Source organism: Capricornis sumatraensis, chromosome 4 (assembly GCF_032405125.1).
Source record: "Capricornis sumatraensis isolate serow.1 chromosome 4, serow.2, whole genome shotgun sequence".
NCBI lineage: Eukaryota > Metazoa > Chordata > Mammalia > Artiodactyla > Bovidae > Capricornis > Capricornis sumatraensis.
The window spans coordinates 149,456,937-149,477,796 of record NC_091072.1 but is presented as its reverse complement, the minus strand read 5'-3'; the positions used below and the strand labels follow the sequence as shown (position 1 = coordinate 149,477,796).

At 45.8% G+C, this 20,860-nt stretch overlaps 1 protein-coding gene across 1 annotated transcript in view; it reads left to right on the top strand.

The window, feature by feature from the left end:
* The first annotated feature begins 227 nt into the window (after positions 1-227).
* Positions 228-20,860, top strand: part of GALNT8 (polypeptide N-acetylgalactosaminyltransferase 8) — a 46,895-nt gene continuing 26,262 nt past the window's right edge. The window contains exons 1-3 of the mRNA XM_068971527.1: positions 228-418; positions 10,916-11,151; positions 18,959-19,256. Coding sequence (XP_068827628.1) covers positions 228-418; positions 10,916-11,151; positions 18,959-19,256 — 725 coding nt within the window. The remainder of the gene's footprint in view (positions 419-10,915; positions 11,152-18,958; positions 19,257-20,860) is intronic.

Here is a 20,860-nt window from a genome sequence, read left to right as displayed (position 1 = left end):
AACAAATTTGCCTCAGGTAAGGGGAGATGAGATTTCCGCAGCAGATGGAACAACTGAGTAAGGTAATAAATCAGGTAACTAACTTTGTACAAGAAAGGGTGCTGTTCCCCCTTGGGGAACAGATTCACGAATCTGTGCCCGGGGATCAGGTGTGGGTCGAGGAGTGGAAACATGACTCCTTGGCCCCACATTGGAAGGGTCCATATACTGTTGTTCCAACCATCCCTATGGCAGTTCAAGTTGCAGGTGTCACTCCCCGGATCCACCACATGAGGGTGAAGAGAACATACCACACAGACCCAGAAGACGCTGAGTGGGCTGCGCAGAGGGACCCCACTGACCCTCGAGAGACCAAGATCATTCTTAAGAAGAAGAAGGAAAAGAAGATCCCGGATGAGCCCCTTCAGGATGAAGCCACGTAATCAACTCCTGCTGCTTGGCCTCATCAAAGTGATTTTGAATTTAACTTCCATTTCAGCTGAGGACAATGTTTCCATCCCATGGGCACATTCCTTCACGGACTTCCACAACACCTCCAGCTGCTGGGTGTGTGGGGCTGTGATGCCTCTGTCTGTGATGGATGGACTTCCTTGGTGGGCGTCACCACTCTGCCAAGGAGATTTTAAACCACCCTGCTCTTTTCTGGAATGACAAAAAGAGACTTTCCTTTCTCTTGTCAATCATAAGCTCTCCTTGCTCTCTTGGTGTAAGCCAGACCTACAGTCAATAGACTTGGGTCATTGGGTGACATTTGATGTAAACACCAGTTTCATAGAAGTAACAAAAGCCTATACCTCATATTTAAAGAACAAAAAGGAAAAAAGCTCCCTGACCAGCAAGGGAGGACAGGCCTCTAGGTATGTTGAACTATTCTACCAAGTCTGGGATGAATATTTCTGGATGACCCCAGAAAAGGGTCAATTAATTACGCCCACCTCTGTATGTTGGGAACAAAAAGAACAAACAGTAGGGTTTGGTGACCATCCATTAGACCCCAAAGAACTAAAATATATGGGGTGCCTATCACCTGAACAGTGAAAATGAACATTTGAGGTCATATACCACCCCAACCAGTCCATCCATTGGCCAGACCCTGATTGGAAATATAACCCTGGAATCCGCTGGGTCGTGCTCAATGGAACCCAATGGCTTTGTGGGCCTAACCTTTGGCCTTGGTTACCAGTTGGCTGGATAGGCTGCTGCACACTGGGATTCACTTTTGCCCATGGCACCATAAAGCCTAACCCACAACAAGCCCTGGTAAATCTACCTTATTTACATGCTAGGTGGGTAAGTCTGTGTTTCAATGGTATGAGTATATTGCTGCTTAGTGATAAAGCCATCCAACCCTTACATGAAGAACAAATCCAAACGAAAAAAGCCTTCAGTGTGGGAGACCCTAGTTTGATCCCTGAGTGGGGAAGATCCCCTGGAGAAGCAACAGGCAACCCATTCCAGCATTCTTCCCTGGAGAATCCCATGGACAGAGGAGCCTGCTGGGCTACAGTCCACGGGGTCGCAAAGAGCTTGGACATGACTTAGTGGCTAAACAAGCAACAACAACTGGGTCAGGGGAATAAGGCAAGGGCCCCGCATATAATTCAGGCAGGAAAATAATGCAGGGAACACACAGAGAAAGACTGAAAAGGGCAATTAAAGAAGGAAGAAAACCTACAAATGCGGAGGAGAATGATGCCAAGATGTTCTAATAAGCGGTCTACAGTAGACCAGACAGCTCTCTGCTGAGCTGGACATTCAAAGGAAAGAGAGACAAGCCAAAGAGATGCATGAAAGGAAATGAAACAAGGAAGAAGAGACTGCAGCTCAAGAAAATGATTGAAAAAATCATTTTTAATCTTTTTCTTTTCCTTCACATTGGATAATGTCTATTGATATGTCTGGAAATTTCTGACCTTTCTGTCTGAAGTTGCCAGTCTGCTATTAAGTCCACCTGGTAAATTTTTAATTTCAGATACTTATAAATTTCAATTCTAGAATTCTCATTTGGTTCTTTTTTAGAGTTTCTACTTTTTTTCATTAAGAGTTCACCACCTCTTCATTCATATGCCCATCTCTTTCTTTAAGTTCCTGGACATTTTTATAATAGCTGTTTTTAAGTCCTAGTGTTTGAATGATGGCATCTGAGTCATCTTCTGTCAGTTTCTATTGACTTGTGTTTTAATTTTTCCTTCTTCCCCATATGTCCAGTAATTTGCAATTGTTTCCTTGACATTGTGAATGAATCCTTGTAAAGCATCTTGTTTGTGTTTTCCTTTAAAGAATGTTGAGTTTTGTTCCGGCTGTCAATATACTGGAAACTTACCTTGATACTGTTGAGACTTGTTTTGGTCTCTGTTACAGTGGGTTTTCCGGAGAAGGCAATGGCAACCCACTCCAGTACTCTTGCCTGGCAAATCCCAAGGACGGAGGAGCCTGGTAGGCTGCAGTCCATGGGGTCGCTAGGAGTCAGACATGACTGAGTGACTTCACTTTCACTTTTCACTTTCATGCGTTGGAGGAGGCAAGAACACTCCAGTGTTCTTGCCTGGAGAATCCCAGGGACAGGGGAACCTGGTGGGCTGCCGTCTCTGGGGTCGCACAGAGTTGCCACGACTGAAGTGACTTAGCAGCAGCAGCAGCAGCAGCATAGTGGGTTTTCAGTTCAGTTCAGTCACTCAGTCATGTCTGAAGCTTTGCGACCCCATGAACTGTAGCACACCAGGCCTCCCTGTCCATCACCAACTCCTGGAGTTTACCCAAACTCGTGTCCATTGAGTGGGTGATGCCATCCAACCGTCTCATCCTCTGTCGTCCCCTTCTCCTCCCGCCTTCTATCTTTCCCAGCATCAGGGTCTTTTCAAATGAGTCAGCTCTCGCATCAGGTGGCCAAAGTATTGAAGTTTCAGCTTCAACATCAGTCCTTCCAATGAGCACCCAGGATTGATCTCCTTTAGGATGGACAGGTTGGATCTCCTTGCAGTCCAAGGGACTCTCAAGAGTCTTCTCCAACACCACAGTTCAAAAGCATTGACTCTTCACCACTCAGCTTTCTTCACAGTCCAACTCTCATATCCATACATGACTACTGGAAAAACCATAGCCTTGACTAGACAGACCTTTGTTGACAAAGTAATGTCTCTGTTTTTTAAATATGCTATCTAGGTTGGTCATAACTTTCCTTCCAAGGAGTAAGCATCTTTTAATTTCATGGCTGCAATCACCATCTGCAGTGATTTTGGAGCCCCCAAAATAAAGTCAGCCACTGTTTCCACTGTTTTCTCATCTATTTGCCATGAAGTGATGGGATTAGAGTGTCCTTTATCCTTGGGCATGGTTGTTACATGTAAGCAGTGGTTTTCCTACTGTCTTAGCAGAATACTCAGGGCGTTTTTACTTAGATGTCTCCTCTGTGACTCAACCAGAATTCCTGTATCTACCAAGACTGTGTGATCTCCAGTATTTTTGTTATACCTCAAGCCTGTAGCATTTTGCTAACTAGACCTTGTGGAGTTTCTCCGTGGGTTCATTCCCTTGTCTGGGAATCTGGAGGGACTCCTCAGAAATCTCCCTCTTTCTATGTAGCTTCTTTAACTGTTTGATTCCCTGCCCTGAAATTTAGAGATGCTTTAGCAACTCCCAAACTCTGCTCTCTGATTCTGCTTGGGGCTTACCATCCTGCGCCATGGTTGCAAAATTGTGTCCAGATTGGGAGATGAGGGGTAAATGTAGGCCTCATCTCATGTTTCCATTCTCTGAGGGGTCACAGGGCACTGTTGACTACTGCCTGAAAACCAGTGTCTCATATATTTTGTTCAGTTTTAGAGTCTTGTCAAGAGGGACAATCTGATTCCAAATACTCCATCATAGCTGGAAGCAGACATTGATTCGAGAATTTTTTTTTAAGCATCTTGGTGTGTTCTTATATGTTTTCAACCACATGTGTGTGCTCAGTTGGGTCTGACTCTTTGCGACCCTATGGACTGCAGCCTGTCAGACTCCTCTATCCATGGAATTTTCCAGGCAAGAATACTGGAGTGGGTTGTCATTTCCTATTCCAGGGAATCTTCCTGACTCAGGGATCAAACACACATGACTTTGTCTCCTACATTGGCAGGTGGATGCTTTACCACTGAACCACCTGGTAAGCCTTTGTTTTCAGCTGAATCTTCAGTAAATTTAATGTAAGGTAGAGATACCACTTTCTCAAACCCAACAAACTAACCAGCACTTGTGTGAAATTCCTAAATATCTTTTCTTAAGTGCTTCTTCCATTTTTTTTTTTTTCAAATGGATAGTTTCACCTTGAATTATTTAAAGTCTCACTAGAATGCCTAAATGAAACAGAAGCTGAGCTGTTGCTGGCAGGTGGCAGCTGGTAACTAAGATAGTGCTTCAAATATCATCCATCAGATAACATTTGAAGAACTGAGTTTAAAGGTTTATGAAAGTGAATTACAAGGACAAGTCTGGGCTACATAAAACTTACATCTACTCTCATTCTGATGATAATGGCTAAGACTTTCTTGCTAGGTCTCTGATGACACTCACAACCAGGTGTGATTAAAAAACAAAGAAAAAAGCCAGACATGTTTTGGTTGTGAGTACAGATCCTCCCTTCTTGTGCTGCTTTGTTCTGCAATCTATCAGTTCAGTTCAGTTCAGTTCAGTTCAGTTGCTCAGTCGTGTCCGACTCTTTGCGACCCCATGAATCGCAGCACGCCAGGCCTCCCTGTCCATCACCAACTCCTGGAGTTCATTCAAACTCACGTCCATCGAGTCAGTGATGCCGTCCAGACATCTCATCCTCTGTTGTCCCCTTCTCCTCCTGCCCCCAATCCTTCCCAGCATCACAGTCTTTTCCAATAAGTCAGCTCTTCACATGAGGTGGCCAAAGTACTGGACTTTCAGCTTTAGCATCATTCCTTCCAAAGAACACCCAGGACTGATCTCCTTTAGAATGGACTGGCTGGATCTCCTTGCAGTCCATGGGACTCTCAAGAGTCTTCTCCAGCATCACAGTTCAAAAGCATCAACTCTTTGGCACTCAGCCTTCTTCACAGTCCAACTCTCACATCCATACATGACCACTGGAAAAACCATAGCCTTGACTAGATGGACCTTAGTTGGCAAAATAATGTCTCTGCTTTTGAATATGCTATCTAGGTTGGTCATAACTTTCCTTCCACGGAGTAAGCACCTTTTAATTTCATGGCTGCAATCACCATCTGCAGTGATTTTGGAGCCCCCCAAAATAAAGTCTGACACTGTTTCCACTGTCTCCCCATCTATTTGCCATGAAGTGATAGGACCAGAGGCCATGATCTTCGTTTTCTGAATGTTGAGCTTTAAGCCAACTTTTTCACTCTCCTCTTTCACTTTCCTCAAGAGGCTTTTTACTTCCTCTTCACTTTCTGCCATAAGGGTGGTGTCATCTGCATATCTGAGGTTCTTGATATTTCTCCTGGCAATCTTGATTCCAGCTTGTGCTTCTTCCAGCCCAGCGTTTCTCATGATGTCCTCTGCATAGAAGTTAAATAAGCAGGGTGACAATATACAGCCTTGACATACTCCTTTTCCTATTTGGAACCAGTCTGTTGTTCCATGTCCAGTTCTAACTGTTGCTTCCTGACCTGCATATAGGTTTCTCAAGAGGCTGGTTGGGTGGTCTGGTATTCCCATCTCTTTCAGATACTGGTCCATTTTCCAGGCTATTTTTTTTTCCCCCTTGACCCAACTCTATTCTTTGATAAGCACTCAGAACTGATGAATTAATCGCAAGGAATCCTGTTGTTCTGCTATTTCTCAAAGTTAAATGTTTATCAGTTGTATTGATTACACCATTGGCTCTTCCTAATTATGTACAAACGCATTAGATTTTGCAGTGCTAATTCTGCAGTGTGCTTCTCTTTCCTCTGTTGTTCTGGTGGGAAAACGTCTAAGCCTCTTGATTATTGATGGGAAAGACCATCTTTAAAGTGAATTTCTTACTCTACAGTTTTGCTCACCTTATGATTTTGAGAGGGGTGTGGTGGGAAGGGAGGCATCTTAGGATCTTACAGTCCCACTCCTGGCTAAGCAGCTGAAGTGAAAAACTCTTGCCTTGAAGCTCTTGTTTTTGCATCATACATACACTTTACCGTAATGACAAGTACATAGGCAACCAGTCCAGGAGGTCAGGAAGGACATTAGAACATGGATATCTGTGCAAAAGAAAAACTCTGCAGATTATCTGTACTGATCCCCAAAACTACAGCATAAAAAAGTGAAAGTGAAAGTCGCTCAGTCATGTCCAACTCTTTGCAACCCCATAGACTGTAACAGTCCATGGAATTCTCCAGGCCAGAATCCTGGAGTGGGTAGCCTTTCCCTTCTCCAGGGGATCTTCCCAACCCAGGGATCGACATTGCAGGCAGATTCTTTACCAGCTGAGCCACCTATAGCATAAAAAAGTATGATTAAAAAACTGAAACAAATACAACCTGACCTTCTGATTCTGTTTCCATATCTGGGATATGGAGTAGTAGTCCTCCCATCACGGGGTAACTATGAAGACCAGATGAGATCACGTGCATCCAGCACCTGCCACCGGCTGGTCCATAGAAGGTGCTTACAAGATATTTATTTTCTCTTTCCTTCCAACACATGCTCACAGTCCACAAATCAGCTTTTTCTTAGCCACTGTCATCAACCCTATTCCTTGTCAAATGAATGAATCCTCTGAAATTACGCAGATATTTGTAACTGGTTAAGAAAGGGTACAGTTTAACCTATTGAGGACATACTCTCCTTTAATGATCATAGAATGAGCAGAAATTTTAGTGGTGAAGTATGGAAGGGGGCTGGAATTTCCTTCTAAGAAGTCAGCATTTATGATTGACAAAAGCAACCTGTTCTGAAATGTTTGCTGTCTGGCTGGAGGTTGTACACAAGGGAAAGAAAAGATAGACATTATTAATGATTGAATCACCATTTTTTTCCCCGGGAGGATTTAAGACACTGTAATTGAAGGGAATGACAATGCACTTCAGTATTCTTGCCTGGAGAATTCCATGGACAGAGAAGCCTGGTGGCTACAGTTCCTGGGGTTACAAAGAGTTGAACATGACTAACAGACAGACAGAAACCATTTAAATTTTTATTTACTTTACTTTCCAGTTAAAAAATTTCCATCTGGTTCTCCTTTATGTCTTCTATTTCTTTCCTGAGATTTTCTACTTCTTTGCTGAGACTTACTATTTTTTTCATTTCTTTCAAGCACATTTGTTAACTGCTTGTCAAAGTACTTTTCTAATGGCTGCTTTAAAACCCTTATAAAACAGTTTCAACATCTGTGTCCCACTGCTGTTAATGTCTGTTGATTGCCTTTTCTCATTCAAGTTGAGATTTTCCTGGTTCTTGGTATGGCACATAATTTTTTTTTTTTATTGCATCCTGGATGTTTTGGTATTATATCATGAGATTCTGTATCTTGTTTAAATTTTCTGTTTTAGCAGGACTTTCTGACACTGCTCTGGTGGGGAAAGGGAGATGCCACTTCTTTATGACAGATAGGGGTGAAAGTCTAGGCTTCTCACTTGGCCTCCATTGACACCTGGGAGGGGGGAGGCCTCATTATTGTTGTGGGGGAGGGAGGAAGCTCAGTTTCCCCTTGAGTTCTCTGCTGACACCACACTGGCTTAGAGAGGGAGGGACACTTCAATGCTGTTCTTACAGACATCATAGGGAACAAGGACAAAAGTTATGGCTCTCCAACATCATCCTGAAGGGGGATCGCGGAAGGCGCCCCTTGTCACAGCTGTAGAAGGGGGGTAGAAGTGAAGGCTTCCCATGTGGTCTTTATTGCTGACTGGTCCTGATGCAATGGGTTTTCAGGGGTGTTTGGCTGGAGAAGGGCAGTTTGTTGTTGTTGTTGTTTTGGTTTTTTAAAAAAATTTGCTTACTTGACTGCACTGGGTCTCAGTTACAGCATGTGGGATCTTTAGTTGCACGTCATGTGGGGTCTAGTTCCCTGACCAGGGACTGAACCCGGGCCCCCTGCACTGGAAGTGCAGAGTCTTAGCCACTGGACCATCAGAGAAATCCCTGGAGTAAGGCAGTTATTATTTGAAGGTTTTCTGTCTTGCTAGACTACTCCTTTGTATATAGACAGCAGGCATTTCTTGGTGCTTTTCTAGTCTTTGCCTATTAACATGGACAGGTTGGCAACTTCTCAGTGTTCAGTCTAAGACCTCTCAGCTGAAAACTGAACCCGGGGAACTCACTGCTGAGTTTTTCCTCAGGTCTCAAGATCTCTAGCTGGTCTGCTCTAGTCTCTCCACCTTTTAGAGTCTAATGTACAGTGGCCAGAGCTTTTGGTTGTTCTTAATGGAGAGTACTGGTTCCAAATAGGAAAAGGAGTATGTCAAGGCTGCATATTGTCACCCTGCTTATTTAACTTCTATGCAGAGTACATCATGAGAAACGCTGGGCTGGAAGAAGCACAAGCTGGAATCAAGATTTGCTGGGAGAAATATCAATAACCTCAGATATGTAGATGACACCACCCTTATGGCAGAAAGTGAAGAGGAACTAAAAAGCCTCTTGAGGAAAGTGAAAGAGGAGAGTGAAAAAGTTGGCTTAAAGCTCAACATTCAGAAAACGAAGATCATGGCCTCTGGTCCCATCAATGAAGTGATGGGGAAACAGGGGAAACAGTGTCAGACTTTATTTTTGGGGGCTCCAAAATCACTGCAGATGGTGAATGCAGCCATGAAATTAAAAGACGCTTACTCCTTGGGAAGAAAGTTATGACCAGTCTAGATAGCATATTGAAAAGCAGAGACATTACTTTGCCAACTAAGGTCCATCTAGTCAAGGCTATGGTTTTTCCAGTGGTCATGTATGGATGTGAGAGTTGGAGTGTGAAGAAAGCTGAGCGCTGAAGAATTGATGCTTTTGAACTGTGGTGTTGGAGAAGACTCTTGAGAGTCCCATGGACTGCAAGGAGATCCAACCAGTCCATTCTAAAGAAGATCAATTCTGGGTGTTCTTTGGAAGGAATGATGCTAAAGCTGCAACTCCAGTACTTTAGCCACCTCATGCGAAGAGCTGACTCATTGGAGAAGACTCTGATGCTGGGAGGGATTGGGGGCAGGAGGAGAAGGGGACGACCGAGGATGAGATGGCTGGATGGCATCACTGACTTGATGGACGTGAGTTTGAGTGAACTCCAGGAGTTGGTGATGGACAGGGAGGCCTGGTGTGCTGCAGTTCATGGGGTCGCAAAGAGTTGGACACGACTGAGCGACTGAACTGAACTGAATGGAGAGGAATAGAGACAAGTGGGTCCATTCTACTTTGCATCAGAAATGGAAGCAATCAGCTGTTTTAAATTTCTTTTGACTCTAATTTGCATATGAACGCAAGGGAAAAACTGATGAAAACAAAAGAACTGATTACTTTTCATTTGGTTCTTTTTCTTTCCACCTGCGTTTCCTAAAACCGTATGTCTTGGCTTTAATCCACACGTCTGCCTCAGCTCTCATCTGCATGTGCTGTGTCTGGGGACCTGGGACAGAGTGGATGATATTATGAAGCGATTCAACCCTGAATTGAGAACTTTGAACTTTGGGGCTCTGGGTAACTATTTTACTCTGATTATTTTTAAAATGTTTATTTATTTCATTTTTTCCTCTGCTGGGTCTCCATTGCTGCATGTGGGCTTTCTCTAGTTATGGCGAGCGGGGGCCTCTCACTCCAGTGGCTTCTTTTGTTGGGGAGCACAGACTCTAGGGCACTTGGGTTTCAGCAGTTGAGGCTCGTGGGCCCTAGAGAGCAGGCTCAATAGTAGTTGTGACAGACGGGCTTAGTTGCACTGAAGCATGGGGGATCGTCCCTGACCAGGGATTGAACCTGTGTCCCCTGCGTTGACAGGTGGATTCTTAACCACTAGACCACCAGGGAAGCCCTGGGGAACTGTTTTAAATGCTAATCTGTGATGACGATAATCAAGTGATTTGTTCAAAGCATATAGTGGGTGCAAGGTGTGGGGCAGAAGAGTTACCAGAAGCTGAGGGTGAGGGGAGGCTAGCACCTCAGTGTGCAGAACTGGGCAGTGACTAGTGAAGCGAGGCTAAGACCTGGAGTTTATTTACCCTAGTGGGCCCCCTCCAGCTCACTCATCTCCTTCTAGGTAGAACTCGCAGGAAGTTTTACTGAACTGACAACTGTTACAGACCTATAATTTTCAAGACTCTATGTGCAAGCGAGCTCAGTCTTGTCCAACTCTTTGTGACCCCATGGACTGTACCCCTCTAGACTCCTCTGTCCATGTGATTCTCCAGGCAAGAATACTGGAGTGGGTTGCCATTTCCTCCTCCAGGGGATCTTCCCGACCCAGGGATCGAGCCTGCATGTCCTGTGTCTCTGGCATTGGCAAGAGGGTTCTTTACCACTGAGCCACTGGCAAAAAAGACATCTTGGACACCATCCTTGCTCTCAAAAAGCACGTGGTCCAGAAACTTCTCACTCAGTGGATTCTTCCCTCCTACACTCTGCTACACTCACAGGTCCAGACCTCACACGCCCTTTTGGTGAGTCTCCTAAGGGCTCCTACCAGAGGGAAGAAACATTCAGAACCAAAATGAAATCAAACAGAAGCAAGAGAAAAGAGCCTCCGCTGGCTCCGGGAGCAAGCAGTAACCTGACTTCTGCACAAGGTGTGCCCAGGTGACTTGCCCATCGTTGGGCGGCTGCCATGACACATTCCGCATGCCTGACGCTGCCCGGGGAAAACCAGGCAGCCCAGTACAGCTTTCCTACTCAGACAACATCTGGCTCAGCAGGCAGGGTATCCTCTATGCAGCCAGCACAGTCAGGGCTCAGCTCATTGTGATCCTCAGCTTGCCTGGGCAGTGGCACTACCCTCAGCCCCCAGGGAGCAGCAGAACCAGGGACAGAATAACATGCTCAGGAGAAATGTCCTCAGAGTCCTCAGCATCGGGCTGCTGCTGGTATTCGCTCTCAATCTCCTCCTGATATTTTACACCAAGAGGACTGTATGGGAGTTGATCCTGGGGGACCGCCAGAATAAGCTGCATTTTGCTCCGTCTGAACTTAATTGGACAGTGATGGACAGACTCTCTCGACTAGAGGCGAATTTGCAGCATCTGAGTAAGTCAACGGCACTGACATGGAGGGGACAGTGTGTGTGCCTGTCGTGCCTGTGAGTATGTGTTTAGGGGCACAGAATAAAGAGGTGTGGAGGGAAAAAGGAGGGAGAATTAGTGGGACTCAGAGCCAGCAGCTGATGGAGGGGAACAGTGTATGTGTGTGTGTGTGTACCTCAGGGCGGGCACACACACCCTGGTGAAGTCTGTGCAGAAAGAGCCCCCTGGCTGATATGCCCTACATGTCAACCTCTTTTTAAAATTGAGTTATAGTTGGCATACGCTGCTGTTGCTTAGTTGCTCAGTCGTGTCTGACTCTTTACCACCCCCATGGACTGTATTCCTCTAAGCTCCTCTGTGCATGGAATTCTCCAGGCTAGAAGACTAGAGTGGGGTGCCATGCCCTCCTCCAGGGGATCTTCCCGACCCAGGGATAGCACCCGTTTCTTCTGAGTCTCCTACCTTGGCAGGCAGATTCTTTACCACTAGCACCACCTGGGAAGCCCAACTGACGTATAGTTTAGCTCAGTCCAGTCACTCAGTCGTGTCTGACTCTTTGCAACCCCATGGACTGCAGCATGCCAGGCCTCCCCTTCAATCTTTCCCAACATCAGGGTCTTTTCAAATAATTCATAAGATTACATTAATTTCATGTGTAGGACCTAAGGGTTCAATATTTGTATATTTCGTGAAATGGTCACAAAATAAACCTGATTAACACTTGCTGTTTCACATAGTTCTACATTTTTTCCTTGGGATGAGGACTTTTGAGATTTACTCTGTCACCAGCTTTTAAACAAACAGTAGAGCATTATTGACTACAGTCGCCACACTACCATACATCATGTCTCCAGGATTTACCTATTTTATAACTGGGAGTGTATAGCTTTTGACCTTCTTTACACACTTTGCTCACCACCCCCCACACCCTGCCTCTAGCAACCACTAATCTGTTCCCTGTATCTTTAATATATATATATATATACATGGAGAAGGCAATGGCACCCAACTCCAGTTCTCTTGCCTGGAAAATCCCATGGATGGAGGAGCCTGGTAGGCTGCGGTTCATGGGGTCGCTAAGAGTCAGACACAACTGAGTGACTTGCCTTGCACTTTTCACTTTCATGCATTGGAGAAGGAAATGGCAACCCACTCCAGTATTCTTGCCTAGAGAATCCCAGGGATGGGGGAGCCTGGTGGGCTGCCGTCTATGGGATCGCACAGAGTCGGACACGACTGAAGCGACTTAGCAGCAGCATATATACATACATATATATATATATATATATATATATATATATATATATATATTTGACTGCGCCGCATCTTGGTTATGGCATATGAGATCTTTGAGAATCTGATTTCAGTTGCAGCATGCAAACCTCTTAGTTGCAGCATGTGAAATCTAGTTCCCTGACTAAGGATCAAACCAGGACCCCTTGCGCTGGGAGTGTGGAGTCTTAGCCACCAGACTGCCAGGGAAGTCCCTGTTCTTTGCATCTGTGAACTCATTTCCCCCCATTCTTTTTGGATTCCACACATAGTGAGACCCAGTAATATTTGTCTTTGGCTTTTTTCACTTAAGATGATGCCCTCAGGGTCCAGCACATGTTAACCTCTTCCCAGGAGTTCTGGGGTTTGTTTTTAAAACTCACCATGAAACTATACCTCCTGTGAATTCTTGTATCTTGGCGTCTGCTTCCAGTGAGGGCAGGAGTCATGGGTTTCTAGCATGATAAGAATCTCATGCTCGTGCCCTGGGGGAGAGGGGTCTGGAATGTGAAAGCAGAGAATTGACTGCTCAGATGTGTGGCTGTGTGCCCCTGGAGCCTGGGTGGTGGGGAGTGTCTTTTTTTTTTTTTCTGTTTAATTAAAAAAAAAAAAGATTATTTAGTCATTTGGCTGCATTATGTCTCAGCTGCGGTGTGTAGAATCTCTGATCTACATCGCAGCATGCAGGACCTTTAGTTATGCCCTGTGATACCTCTTAGTCATGGCATGTGGAATCTAGTTTCCAGACTAGGGATCAGACCCAGGCCTCCTGTATTGGGAGTGCAGAGTCTTAGCCACTGGACTACCAGGAAAGTTCCTCTTTTTAATTTTTATAGAATTTTAAAGGTTATTTTTCATTTACATTTATTATAAAATACCGGCTCTATTCCCCATACGGTACAGTACATACACGAGCCTGCGTTACATCCAGTAACAATCTGTGCCCCCCCTTGCCCTACTCGTGTGTTGCCCGCAAAACATTGGCAACCGCTAGTGTGTTCTCTATACCTGTGAGTCTATTTCTCTTTTCTCTTTTGTTATGTTCACTAGTCTATTGTATTTTTTTTAAGATTCCACGTATAAGTGATGTCATACAGTACTTGTCTTTTTCTGTCTGACTTATTTCACTTAACAGCCTTGGAGAGTGTCTTTTTAAAAAAATAATTATGTTTATTTGTTTATTTTAGTTATTTTGGCTGCACTGGGTCTTTGTTGTTGCAGTCAGTCTTTCTCTAGTTGCGGAGAGTAGGGGCTACTCTCCAGCGGCAGTACACGGGCTTTTCATTGCCCTGGCTTCTCCTGGTGCAGCCGCAGGGTCTAGGACACCCAGGCTTCAGTAGTTTTAGCCCATGGGCTCTGTAGTTGCAGTTCCTGGGCTCTGGAGCACAGGCTCAGTAGCTGTGGTGCACGCATGGGCTTGGTTGCTCCACTCCAGGTGGAATCTTCCTGGACCAGGGATCGAACCCATGTCCCCCTGCATTGGCAGGAAGATTCTGGAATCAAATCACCAGGGAAGCCTAGGGAGTGTCTTTTAAAAAACAAGAACTGAGCCTTGTCAGGGTTCACAGTGAGACAGAAGGATGGATGGAAGGTCAGACAGGAGGAGGAAAAGGAAGGGTGGAAATCAGAGAAGGGGAGATTTGGAGAAGGGGCAAGAGAGGAGAAAAGAGATGAGCACAGAAAAGGAGCCCAGAGTGAAAATGTCCGTGGTAGAGGGTGGAAGAATTGATAGGGAGGAAAAAAGGGAAAATAGATGAGGGGAGAGAAAAGGAGGCATGAAGCATGGTTTCCATCCTCCATCACAAGACTCCTGTGTTTTTGTGGTTCAGATTTCTGGAAGGCAGTTTTCGTAAAGTGAAAGTGTTAGTCACTCAGTCGTGTCCGACTCTTTGCAACCCCATAGACTGTAGCCCACCAGGCTCCTCTGTCCATGGGATTCTCCAGGCAAGAATACTGGAGTGGGTTGCCATTTCCTTCTTCAAGGGATCTTCCCAACTCAGGGATCGAACCTGGGTCTCCTGCATTGCAGGCAGATTCTTTACCGTCTGAGCCACCAGGGAAGGTTTCTTAGGGGATGGTTCAGTTGATGAGTGTCTTGTGATGTGCTTTACCACTCTATGCCCTGGGCCTGGCACAGAGAAATTAAATAGAAGAGTGAGTGACTGAGTGTAGGAAGGAGAGAACAGAGGACAGGCAGCCAGGGATGAAGAGAAGGGTGATCCAGGGGAAAGAGTTAGAGAAAACAGCGAAGATTGTCAGCTCCTGAGGCCCTGGCTTTGAGAGCCCTTGGCTGGTGTGCATGTTGACTGTGCAAATGTTCCCAGGGCAATTTCACCAAAGGATGTGTGTGTACCTTGACCATCACTGTCACTCCTTGGCTGAGCACACAGACCACACCAGCTCTCTGGCTCACCCACCCTATGTCAACCTCCTCAGGCCTTAAAATAGCAGGAGTTCTGCCAAGAACTTGGCTAATCTTTCCTCTGGCTGGGACACGATGTGCCCCGAGAAGCCATCCAGAGCCGTCAGGTTTATTTCCATCTCTCTCTTTGCACAACCGGTTCCTCCTTGGCTTGTTGTTCTCTGTGCTCCCCACATTCTATTCACTCTGAAATGACGTGGTGTCAGGGACTCCCTATCCACAGAGATGAATTTCAAAATGTTTTCTGGACCCCCATTTCCAGATCACAAATGCTTTTCTTTCCAGAAGGGCTTGCTGAAATGGAAAGCTGGTTTGATGACCCCTCCTTCTGGTTGCTCCTTACCTCCAAGAAGACTGAATAAAATCATGACAGTAAGGACACCTGGGCAAATTATGAAGTCTATGAAGAGCCAAAGCAAACACATAATGAAAATCATATCCTTATTGCGGGAGGGCTTGATAACTCTAAACCAGTTTTCTGGAACTTCCCTGGGGGTACTTAAAAGGCCCCATCAGAGTGACACACTTGGGTGTGTCCCCTTTGGGTCTTGGAGAGTTTCAGTGTAAGTCATGTGGGTGGTCTAGTAACACAGTCTCCCTCCCACTGGGTTCTGTGCTTCCATCATCAAAATTTCCCACTGACAGCAATGAATGAGAGCGGAAGATCAGATAACTCCCAGAGCAGAGTGTGAAAAGTAAAAATGTTAGTTGCTCAGTCATGTGTGACTCTTTGCCACCCTGTGGACTATAGCTTGCCAGGCTCCTCTGTCTACCAGATCCTCCAGGCAAGAATACTGGAGTGGGCTGCCATTTGCCTCTCTAGGAGATCTTCTAGACCCAGGGAACAAATCAAGGTCTCCTGCATTGCAGGCAGACTCTGTACTATCTGAGCCACCAGGGAATCTCCAAAGAGGAGTAATAAGGGAGTTTAAAGGCCCAAGGAATCAAAGGCCATTCTGTGATTCCCGTGCTTAGCATAGAAGAGTTTGAATCAAAATATGATTTGATTTGGAATACTGTGAAAATCTCGCTCCCATGTTTATTTTATGCCTGAGAAAATAAGAGAGCTAGTCCCCAGGAGCCTTCTCTGAAAGATCCTCCATTTATTTTTCTTTTCAGATTTGCCTTGACCATCCTCTTTCCGTCTCATAGGCACTTCTGTGGTTGACTCTCCTCATTCACAGGCCAGGCTGAGGTCACTTTCCAAAAATACCCTCCTCCCATTTGTAAGGTTTCCCTGCATCCCTCTTAGGGGCTGGGCATGTAGCTGAAATTCTGCCCAAGTTTTGCACACCAAACCGTGTGCTGTGGTGTGGGGCTGCCTCTGCCCAGAGGGGTTCACACCGTGGGACCGTCCTCTCCTGAAGCTGGTACCCCAGGGTTGCAATCATCTGAAAAAGGGATTCTCTCTTCTAACATGCAGGATGGTACTTCATGAGCTAGAGGTGATCCCATCAATTTGGTTGGAGTTCAGTGTGTGTCTAAGGAAGGACTGGGGCTTCCCTGGTGACTAGGTGATAAAGAATTGCCAGCCAGTGCTGGAGATGCAGGTTTGATCCCTGGGTCGGGAAGATCCCTTGGAGTAGGAAATGGCAACCCATTGCAGCATTCTTGCCTGGGAAATTTCATGGACAGAGGAGCCTGGTGGGCTATAGTCCCTGGGGCCGAAAAGAGTCAAGACACAAAAAAGTGACTGAAAAACAACAAAGGAAAGATTGGTGGGAACTTAAGCAAGTCCCTCTGGTGGACTCCCTCTGGTGGAGCGCGTTTGAACTGAAGCCACTGGGTGGGTATTTTGGGGGGGCTTTGAAGAGCTTTGGTGCTTTGTGTCTTAAAGCAGAAAAAACTCTGCGTGAGAGAGGCAAAGCGATAGGTAAGGAATTTATTAGAATAGGAATTGAGAGTCCCTTTATTAGAACAGAATTGAGAGTCACTGCAAGGAGATCAAGCCAGTCCATCCTAAAGGAAATCAACCCTGAATATTCATTGGAAGGACTGATGCTGAAGAAGCTCCAATACTTTGGCCACCTGATGCGAAGAACTGACTCACTGGAAAAGACCCTGATGCTGGGAAAGATTGAAGGCAGGAGGAGAAGAGGGTGACAGAGGATGAGATGGTTGGATGGCATCATTGACTCGATCAACACAAGTCTGAGGAAGCTCCAGGGAGCCTGGCATGCTACAGTCCATGGGGTCGCAAAGAGTTGGACACGACTGGGCGAATGAAATGAACTGAGCAGAACTGATTAGAATAGGATGCTTGAGAGGCTTACAGTGGGCAGGCCAGAGGGTGCTTCCGCAGGACCTTAGTGGGCTACAGTTTTATAATCAAAGGGAAAGTGGGGAGGGGGAGAAGACCTTCTTCCTCATTCTTGAGCAGATGTCATGCTTCCGTCATCAGCCCCTTCTCCAGGCTGGGTAGGGAAGCTTTCTTGTCCCTCCGTGGTCAAGCCATGTCACGGCACTATGGGAAGATTATTCCAGGTCTCAGTACTGTGAGTGCCTTTCACTTTGAAATGCCACCTTTCCGTAAACTACGGTTTTGACGTGTGGATAGAGAACATCCTAAGGATCATTAACCTGTTGAGCTCACTGGGCAGGATGTGGGGCTCATGCCACCATTGTTTTATTGTTTGGGGGCCAGTCTCTCGCTTCTTTTGCATGGGTTTGTGGCTGAGGAAGCCTGCTTGCTTCTGTGGTTAAGCAAACCTGCTTTCTTAAGTGACCATTAACTTACAGAGGTCCCCCATATTTTTTTTCTACCACCCCGCTAGTGGGATTAACTATTTAATCACCCTTTACTCTGTCCCTATCACCCTGATTAACATTTTGGGGTTGAATGCTGAGGAGTATCATAGTCAATGTTGGACTTGGGAAAGACTAATCAGTCAACTCTAGCTTTCATTCAATTGAAAGTTCCCAAATATGGCTCCTGCCAGTGTCTCTGTCCCCAGAGTGACAGCACCCCAACCCCCACCCCCAGGAAACTCTCCAAGACCAATGGGTAGGTCTGCCCAGGCTCCTATTAAATGATTGCTTTTGCTCTGGGTCCTGGTGTGCATGAGATTTTGTGTGTGTGTGTCCTTTAAAAGTGAAATCTCTATTTCTCCCAGCCCATTGGGACTTCACAATTAAGCCTTTCTGGTCTTCAAAGCCAAATGCTGTGGGGGCTCATTTTCCTGGTGTGGGACCCCTGGGCTGGGGAATCCTACATGCAGCTCAGAACTCTCACTCCTGGAGGAGAACCTCTGCAATATAATCATTCTCCAGGTTGGGGGCCTCCAATTTCTTTCCTTGGCTGCACTGGGTCTTGGTTGCAGTACATGGGATCTAGTTTCCTGACCACAGATCAAACCCAGGTCCCCTGGACCAGCAGGGAGGCCTGTCCAGTTTCATGATGCCTTTAGTTGTGGAAGATCTTTTCCGGTCTTTGTTACCCATGGCTGCTCTGTGGATGGTAGTGATGGTGTGCTCGAGAGAGAGAGGGTGATCTCGGGCTCGTTGTATTCCACCATCTAGGGTGATTCCAAACATCCTTCTGGTTCCACTGAAGGAAGGAGTCAGAAGACTGTTGTAACAGTGCTTTACTTATCACGAAAGCCTGACTGTCCTCTTTCCTCAGCTGACACTTCCCTGCCGATCTCAACACACTCTCTCCCTCCTTATAGGCCTTGACACGGCCATCCATTCACAGTCTTCATCTCTGCCCCGAGTCCTGCTGTCACTTGGGTCCCTGCAGCATCCTGTGGTTAACCGATCCAATCCCTCGGCCTCCCCCTCTGTAAAGTCCTTTACCTGCCTCCTGCCTCACACTTTCACAGTGTGCTCTGGGCTTTGTCTTTCTCCCGAACTGCTCCCCTCGAAAATGACAAATGCATGCTATCTAGCCCTGACCACAACCTCAGGACCCTGGAGCAAGCTCCTTCAACTTCTCCATCATGATACCATCCCTCTGGGTCTTCTCTTGCCAATATCTACAACTCCTTGCACACTTGTTCTGTTGCACCCCCCTAAAAGTCTGGGGAGAAAAACATTTCAAGGAAATGTGGATGAGAAAGTAACACCCGGGGAGCTAACAACTGGCTGAGATGTTTTCTCCCCTGCCCTTCGTTTGCAGAACAAACTATGAAGCTGGCTACGAAGCAATCAGAAGATGGGATTGGCATGCTGGCAACAGTGAAAGACGAAAAGCATCCTTTTCCAGATACAGCTCACGCCAAGGAGGGTGGCTTCTTCAAGGAAAATCCCCACAAGGTTCTCTTCCCAGACTCAGAACTTTTCAAGAAGTGGGGTAGGGACCTTTCTGAGGCTCAGCAGAGAGAGGCTGAGGACCTCTTCCAGAAGTTTGGCTATAACGTGTACCTCAGTGACCGGTTGCCCCTGGATCGTACCCTCCCAGATACTCGAGATTCCAGGTAAGATGGACAAAACAGGCTTCCTAGGGACCTCAATGTAGCTTGAAGACAAGCTTTGGGAGGTGGCTTAGATGGTAAACAATCTGCCTGCAATGTAGGAGACCCATGTTCAATCCATGGGTCAGGAAGATCCCCTGGTAAAGGGAGTGGCTATCCACTCCACTGTTCTTGCCTGGAGAATTCCATGGACGGAGGAGCCTGGTGGGTTACTGTCCATGGGGGTTGCAAAGATTTGGATACAACTGAGTAACTAACATTTTGAGAGCAGCAGAAGTCAAGGGTTAAAAAGAAAGGTGGGAGAGTGAGAAATTCGTGAGGAAGTGGGTCAGGGTGTAGAAAGTTCTGGAAGACTGACAGAACAGAATTCTGGACTTTAATCCATTTTATAATGGCAGCTCTGAGAAGATAACTGACTGATTTAAGTACTTACAGCTCCTCAGAGCTGAACAGAGGTATCAGAGAACCACAGATCCTTGAGAATTCTGATAGGATGGGTCTAACTCATAATTCTACAGATGAAGAAACTGAGGCTGAGAGAGAGAAACAACTTGGGCCAGTTGAAGGAAGTTAACAGTGTTACTCTTCTCCCTAATGTTTCTCTCAAAGTCTCTGCTTGGACTTCTCGTTATTTATTTTAAAAAATATTTACTTATTTGGCTCTGCCGAGTCTTCTTTGCGGCATGCAGGATCTTTAGTTGCAACATGTGGGAACTAGTTCCCTGACCAGGAATCAAACCCGGGACCCCTGCATTAGATGTGCAGAGTCTTAGCCACTGGACCACCAAGGTCCTATTAATTTTAACTTAAAGAAACTTTCCTCTCCCTTCTGTTTTCTCTTCCTATTTTTTCTCATTCTGCCTCTCCTTAGTAAGTTTTTTCTGCCTTCTTAATAAGTTTTAAAAATAACAGTTTTTGAAGATAAATTCACATACCATACAATTTACTAAAGTGTATGCTTTAATGATATTTGGTTTATTCATCACCATTATCAATTTTAAAACATTTTCACCTCTTCCGAAAGAAAACCTACCCCTCCTAACAGGCTCTCCCCATCTGCCTACAACTTTCTCATCCCTGAAGTGAAGTGAAATTGCTCAGTCGTGTCCGACTCTTTGTGACCCTGTGGACTGTAGCCCACCAGGCTCCTCCGTCCATGGGATTCTCCAGGCAAGAGTACTGGAGTGGGTTGCCATTTCCTTCTCCAGGGGATCTTCCCGACCCAGGGATCGAACCCAGGTCTCCTGCATCGTAGGCAGACACTTTAACCTCTGAGCCACCAGGGAAGCCCCTTAGGCAACCACTAATCTGCTTTTTGTCCCCATGGACTTGCCTCTTCTGGACATTTTGTATAAATGGAATCGTATAGCATGGAGTCTTCTGTATGTAGCATAATGTTTTCAAGTGTCATTCATGTTATAGCCTTCATCACTACTTCATTTCTCACTATCGTTCCTTTCATGGTAAAATAAAATTTCGTTTTCCACCTCTTCTTTATCTGTTTACCAGTTGATGGACATTTGGGTTATTTCCGCTTTTTGACTACTATGAATAACGCTGGTTTGAACATTTATGTACAAGTTCTTGTGTGGACATATGTCTTCATT